The sequence below is a fragment of the Pocillopora verrucosa genome, chromosome 10 (genome assembly GCF_036669915.1).
Source record: "Pocillopora verrucosa isolate sample1 chromosome 10, ASM3666991v2, whole genome shotgun sequence".
Lineage (NCBI taxonomy): Eukaryota > Metazoa > Cnidaria > Anthozoa > Scleractinia > Pocilloporidae > Pocillopora > Pocillopora verrucosa.
In genome coordinates this window covers 4,502,118-4,509,526 of record NC_089321.1, presented here as the reverse complement: position 1 = coordinate 4,509,526, position 7,409 = coordinate 4,502,118, and the positions used below count along the sequence as shown (strand labels likewise).

The window sequence follows — 7,409 nt, the reverse complement described above, 5'->3', positions numbered from 1 at the left end:
GGAAAGCAGAATTTGAATTCATTCCACGAAAAGCTCAGGGGATTATCCTCTCCTAGTCCCTATTACTGTATTTCAGCCCCCACCCCCACCCCACCCCCCTTACGAATGCAGTACATTTATTCAACTCGTAAGGTATTTTTCCTGATTGTATGAAAATAGAAAGGTCCTTCCCATATCTTAACATGGCTGGCATGTTAGTGGGTGTTAGCGTCAAGATTTATTTCCTCTATCATGTTTGTAATGAAAACAGTGAGGAGTGTTGCTTATAAACTGGTGAATTAAATCGGCTGTTCGATTAGTAATATTACTTTCTAAATTAAGGGCCGTATTAACGGTGTTAAATTATAGGGGATTCTACTGTTTGGGATTTAAAATGTGGCCGTTGGCTGTATCAACAAGTGACCAGGAAATGTATGGCCGTTTTGCAAAGCCAAAACATAGCGGCCGTAATAACGAGGTGACCGTATTACCGAGGTGGCCGTCATGCAGGGCTCCACTGTACCTAACAGTGTACGCGCAGAACTTCTTTTTCCTACATTTTCAAGGGCATCTGTAAGAACCCCTAACGTAGCCCCACTTGCTTGTCTGTATGTCCACTTGAGGCACTCCTCCCAGCCTTTGTTGCGGACATTTTTGCCATCAGCATCAATAATGCCGATCACTGATGTTGGAATTTTCAACCTAACGCACAGATCCCTCCAGTTTTGTGCAATGTCATCAATGATTAACAGAATGTGTTCTGCAGCGACGACTGTTTGCCGATCAATTGTACTTGAAATATCTACGATGCAAAGAAAATTATGTCATTGATCATTTACTGTTTCTCGAAAAAAAAATTGTGCACTGTCACGGTGTTTGTGGTATCTCCGCGTTTTGGGTGTTAAATGTTTACCTTAAACTAAATTAGAAGATGAGAGATACTCAGTGATATAGGTATCCCTTTCCAATGAGGTTGCAATGGTGTCGTTGTCAGCTTTGTCAGCTCTAGTCGATATCTAATAATTCTAACACCTATTGTTGGGATTTTATTATTTTAAGATATAATTGTACATCACAGAAACGCAGAAACCGAGCTAAGACCTGTTTACATGAATGTGGGGAACCCGTTCGCGTTTACATACAATCTTACAACCCCGAGATGCCGTGGTGAAGTTTCTCGAGGTTGTTATCGAACTCGTAATAAACGAGTTTAAGATGTCACCGCGACGACGTATGGTAAAACGCTGCCGGAAAAACGTAAATTATTTTCTTTCTTTTCAGGAACAGCAGACCGGACAACCCTCCTAAGAAGGTCACCCAACCTATCATTTAATCGTGATCAAGATTAAAATAAGAGATTACAAAAACAGGCGGCTTACCTCACCTACCTGAGGTCCCCCACTTTCATGTAAACAGGCCCTTAAGGTGATTATTTTTTGTCAACTCTACGCCTTAGAGTAGTTAGAATACTCAAATCCTTATTGATATAATGTTTTGCACCACTTGTTTGAGATCTTCAGTACATAAAGACCTCACAAATTGCAAACAAAAAAACGGGGATTCTGTAGACACGTGGATACGCCAAACGCTGTGACAGCGCCCTTGATAGGCGCCCTGTTTCAAATAAGCGCCCTCCTTTGAAGTACCATTACTAAATATTCGCCCCAGTACTAAATCGAATCATCACGGTAGATACTTTTCTGAAGACAACGTTTCAATTGCTTTAAACGCGATATTTACTGATTATTTTAACAAAATACCAAAAATTTTAAAATGAATCGCTGAAACAAACTATCCCATGTAGTATTACTAAAAAACATTTTACAAGATTGAAGTTTTTCCCGAGGCAACATCCCTGAATGAATTTTTGTTTTAAGGCTTATAATGCCGCAGACTCCGCGGGCGTGGAATACGTGACCCTGCAGGTTGGAAGCTAGTTACGCAATGTAATACTGAGGTCTACGTGCAATATTCTTAGATTTTTGGCACCAGCTTTGTTCTAGCCTATTGTTCGGAGATGGTCTATTTATACGATACCAGTGAAATCACTCGAATTAAATGTCACGGTTCACAGCCACGGTCCATACGCGAGCAAAACTTTTTCATAAACCACAAATTAATAAAGGGGGTATGTTTCAAAAGAAACTGTGGTGCTGCGCTGATGGGGAAGTATGACAAGATAATTTGGTTTTATCAACTGAGTTGATAACGTAAATTGGCCACCGGCGTAAAGAGTTTCTAAGCCGACATTTCGAGCCTGAGCCCTTTGTCATTTCGCACAGAAGAATTTACATCATCAACGCATTTGATAAGAGTAAATTTTTTTTTAATAAACCACCTATTGTCAAATGGATTTGTCAATGAAAACATTATACATGAATTCGTTTTGCTGGTTTAGCACCGTGATTCTTACCTTTTTTAAGTGTCTCCTTCTCTCTTGCGGCCTTTTTCTTCACAAGTAAGAGCTCTTTTTCAGTTTTCCTGAGTTCCTCTTTGGTTTCTTCAAGTTTGCAGTCACCTATAGCCTTTTCTACAAAACAGCAAGAGTGGTCACACAATTTGTAATTTTCTAACTGAAATTAGTTCATAAAATACTTATTTTTCATTAATTATACTTAAAAGTTGGTCAGTTCAGTAATTATGTCGCTTATTTTAATAAAAGGACATAATGTAAGGTCTTAATGAGACGTATGTGCTCCCTCACATACAGTACTGTAGTCCTATTATTGGCGTGTTGGTAAAATGGAGAACAACAACGTCATCTATTAACATCCTCAATTTATGTTACACGAAACCTTTCTAGAATCAGCTGATATTAAGTCCTTAGAACAACTTTATTTGCATCGGCTTGACAGTAGCCTGCAGAGCAGGCGCAATTTCGACGGGCGAGCGCTCAGATTTATTTTGGTGACAATTATAGCTGCCATCCTTGATTTTTACGGCAGGGTAGGACTGGGGAGAGAAAAAATTTGTACCAAGGGACCGAGCGACAGTATAAAGGAAAGGAAGGGAGAGGGGGTGGGGCTATGAATTTATATTCCTTTGCCTTTTCCCGCCCCTTTCCCCCATCTTCGACTTTAACTCCAAGTCAAACATGGCTGGTTGAATAACCGATCGCTAGCTTCTTATGGATCAATTGAGTGGAGAAAGTTGAAATTGGCTGCAGAAAGTTGAAATTAAGTTGATTGATAGTTTAGAAGTGAAAGCACAACAAGACATTATGGCGGACAGGTGAGGAGAAAGTAACAACGTTTTCAATCAGAATTTGAGGGAGAATGCCAAAAGAACCCCAAGCAAAGGAAAAACTGGCTAAAAGTCTGGCTTCCAAAAACGATATGAGAGTGTGAACCGGAGGCCCTGAATAAAAATTCTCGAGGACTTTTAAACAACAGTTCCTGATAAAAACGGGGAACATTACGAGCGTAATTTTTCGAAGGCTAAAAATTGCACTCGTCCTACGAGCTTGTGCAATTTGGTTATCCTTTGAAAAATTTGCTCGTGCTGATCTTTCCCAAATTGATCTCGCAATCATGTGATTACCTATACTAATAAGACACCTGCACTGCAGGCTAGCTTCAAGTATATAGGAGACTGGAACTTCTCTTCCTTCACTTTGAAATAATGGACCGAGTGGATCCTTTGCATTTTTACATTTTTACTAAGCAATGCTTTGCCTCAGTTGGGTAGAGAATCACAGGATATTATAACGGAGCAATAATTAAACGAAATAGTAGTAACCCATCAGGCCTAAAAAAATTTAGACTTACGACCGTAGACCGACCGTACAAGGTGCTACTTTTAGCATGCGCGGCCAACTGCACCGCAGGCACTATCTTAGCTATTACGTAATGGAAGGGCAAGGGAAAAGGTAATGCGCAGGCGCGATTGCGTGCGTAACTTAGATACCCATTAGTGTGCGCCAAAAGACACCAGCAGATTACAATGAAGTGCTCATACTCGAGTGCCAAGCTTTAGTGCAGCTAAACAACGAGGGCTTCATGTGGGATAGTAGATGTGAAGCCGCGTAAGAAAATAATTCGCAACCCGCGTTTTGAGCGGGAAATCAAACTGATGAGGTTGGAGTTAAACAATAATTCTCAGTACTTTACGATTTCTAATCAACTCGCAGAGTGACGATACCGGTAGAGCTAAAGCTTTGTCAACCGAAGGAAATTGTTATAATTCAAGTTCGTGGAGAGAGGGTTTTGAGTGAAAATAGGCTGGAAAGAAAGAGACAGAGCGACCAAAGAAAGCAAGAAGTAAAAGGCGTAAAGCGAGTCGATAAAAACGCCAAAGAAAGTTAGAAAGGACGCCAAAATAGGCAGAATACGGCGAGAGGAACGCGAAAGTGAACAAGAAAAGGTAAATATCTAGTGAAGAGCAAGGTGAGAAGGAAATACAAAGACGCTCCTGAAAACAAACTGAAAACAGGTCATCAACAAAGAGAAGCGAATTACAAAGGATCCGAGAAAGAAGAGGAGGTAAGTCGTGTCTTATCTGAGTTTTCTCTCACGCTAAGGCCCAGAAAAATTCAAACATTTTTTTACCAATCGTTGTTTGATATTAGCTTCAGTTTATAATTCAAATTAAGTTTCGGTAAAACAATGACTTTGGCATTCATCGCCTAAAAACCCTCGCGCTGGTTCATCGCTCGAATAACATTTCAAAGTGTTCGTATTCTTAGGTTATTTCTTGTCATATCGTTCGGAATGTTTAATACAGTTGGTGTTAAGGGAAAAGAGGTTATCTTACGGATTATGTTTTGCCTTGAAAGTTTTCAAACGATAGCGAACGGCGTGAGCAAATTTCTACCTATTTTTCTCTTCAGTTAACTACCGCAGAATCTACTCTATTCATGAAAAAAAAAATCGTGCTTTGTCGAAGATCTGTTTTTTTACCCTAAGAACGAAGAAATGGCCTTTCTCAAAATTGAAATAACATGAGATTGAGTCAGCGATGTTCATGTTTACGTTAGGTCTGACACGGTAATTTGATTTTGATGTGAAATTGATAGTCATCACATTTTTCAAGAAGCGTCCGAGCTGTGATCGTGTAATTAAACGGGGTCCTGGCAGTTACATGACACTAGATAGGAAGAATATTCACTCTCAAAGATAAACTTTCACGGTGTTAGACTACCCAAGGAACTTTGGAAAACCTCATCAAAACATCGCCAACAGGAGGGATTAGCAAATCAATAATACAGACAAGAGAGCCTATTCCCACATACACCCTCCTAAATCCTGTTAGCCTATTATGGACATGGCATTTCAAACATGGTTTTTATGCCACAAATTTTTCATTTCCCAGACTAATTAATATGTAATGGTGTTTACAAGTTGTGGGAAATGGTTGAGTTGAAATATAATACAAAGACCTGCCAGTAGATAGTCAAATGAAAATTTTTTACTTATCAATAAAATTTATTGTTGTGTTTCATGTTAACATGTTGCAACAACTCCACCTTCCAGTAAATGGAACAATTATCTGCAAACGTGAGAATATACCATCGAAAACTTTTCAATTTATTTGATATAGCCAATAACAACTTCAACTCAACTTTAAAACTAGAGAGAAAACTTGATTGATGTTTAGAATTTATTTCTGTGATGTAAAAATGAAATCCAGGTATTATCTCAACTGTTCTTAAAGACACCCACATTACATGCTGATACAGCATAGTTTACCGAATTAAATAAGAGAAAAAAATCTCAAAAAGACGTCGTGTATCTCCAGACGACAGTCATAAAACAAGAATAGCCAAAAGAGAAAAAGTTTAAAAAAATCACAGGTTTAAACAGGAGTTGAAAATTACTCTTCTTTTTAATTTTCACGCTAAACAGAGGAGTTTGAAATGTTTGGAAAAAACGGTGGGGCAAGCAGTCATACCTGGCAACTTCAAGTGAAGATATAAGAGAAGCCCATAAGATTCTGGCGTATTGTTTTACTGGCTCATTGTTCTCTCTGTTTACTCTTTAATCGACCAGTGATGTCTTCACGCGAAGTAGTCTACTGTCGTTTATTTCAATTTTGGTTGATCGCCTTGCAAGTTGTGAGAAAATCGTCCCCAGCTTCCCAAACTGAAATTAACAGTCACGCTCAATAGAATACACTTTCAACTTATGCTGACATGATACTCTTCATCTGAAGAAGAAAACATTCCCTATCTTCGAAAATTTGCTCAAAACATCAGGAACAACAGAGAAGGTCCTAACCTTTTTGAAGATACCGCTGCCTAGCACTCGTGTTGATCGCTTTGTAAGTTGTGAGAAAATCGTCCCCAGGTTCCAGACTTCGTCAATTCTTCCCACCCTCCGGACTGGTTCCTATATCCCCTTGAGGAAACTCTTCTACAGCAAGTACTTAAAAGTTTTATTACAGTTTTTGTATTGTTGTAAACAACAAATGTATTGCTGTAACCAACGGTTTCAAACTGTGTTCTTTAATATCTGTTAATACACATGTGCGTTCGAAATCTATGGCAAAAATACACAGCGATTATGATGAGTAAGGATTCTACTAAATTACAATTCCATAGAAAGGAAATATTTACCCGATGGTTGTCCTCAACGTTCGTTGCCTCTCATGCACGATCAATCAGTGATAGTTTCGTTTTGTGATTGTTCAATTATAGCTTCTTGACGATTGTTGCGCTTTCACGCGTAATTAATTAATCTGGAGTGAAACAGTTTTTTTTCAGTCTACTGTAGGGATGGAAAATAAACTAACAAGAGCTCCGCTTTTAGGCTTGTCTAAATCTATCAGTATATTGTCTTTCATATTAGGCGATCTCTCTCTTAAGAATTTGAACTTTACCACACGTTACGTTATGTTTGTCTGCAAGGGAAACGTCTGACTTTGCTAAGTACGGTGGTCTGATTTTGAAAAGTGTTTCGGTCAAGTACCGACTTACCTTCTTTTAGAAGATAATAAACGACAAAGCATTTACATTTCTCCAAGGCTTTAACAAACTCTTCATACGCCTCTGGTCCTTTATCGGCTATCATCCTCAACAACGTCTGCGTTCTTCCTTTCTGAATACTCAATGCTCGTAGTTCTGCTTCGGTGATCGTTTTACTTTGTGCAAGATGGGTACCAATCCTGTCTGGATCAACCTCTTCTAAGAGCTGATCGTAGAATTTCCTCATAATGTGCTTATGATTGACTGACATACTTGCAGTTAGCTTTCTTGACTGTCAAAAGGCTGCGGAACCAAATGGCTTGGAACTTGATTTAGCTGTGCGCTATGCATGTATGAGTTCCACTCTAACAAGTACAGCGTGTCTATTGCCTTTTGGTAAGATTTTATTTTACTTCCTGATCACGTCCAACCCCAGGTAATGTTCCTATATATCTGCTTGAAAGAATCCAAGCTTCCCCTGGATGCCTAAATATTACGTGTGAACTTATTTTGAAGGTCAAGCATAGTA

The 7,409-nt window shown here is 39.0% G+C and overlaps 1 protein-coding gene across 1 annotated transcript; it reads right to left on the bottom strand.

The window, feature by feature from the left end:
• Positions 1 to 252: 252 nt before the first annotated feature.
• Positions 253 to 7,151, bottom strand: LOC131788106 (uncharacterized). The gene is made up of 3 exons (XM_059105167.2): positions 6,893 to 7,151; positions 2,393 to 2,509; positions 253 to 781 (listed from the first exon to the last, which is right to left on the bottom strand). The coding sequence occupies exons 1-3, from the start codon at positions 7,149 to 7,151 to the stop codon at positions 369 to 371; spliced, it is 789 nt and encodes a 262-aa protein (XP_058961150.2). The 3' UTR covers positions 253 to 368.
• Positions 7,152 to 7,409: the final 258 nt, after the last annotated feature.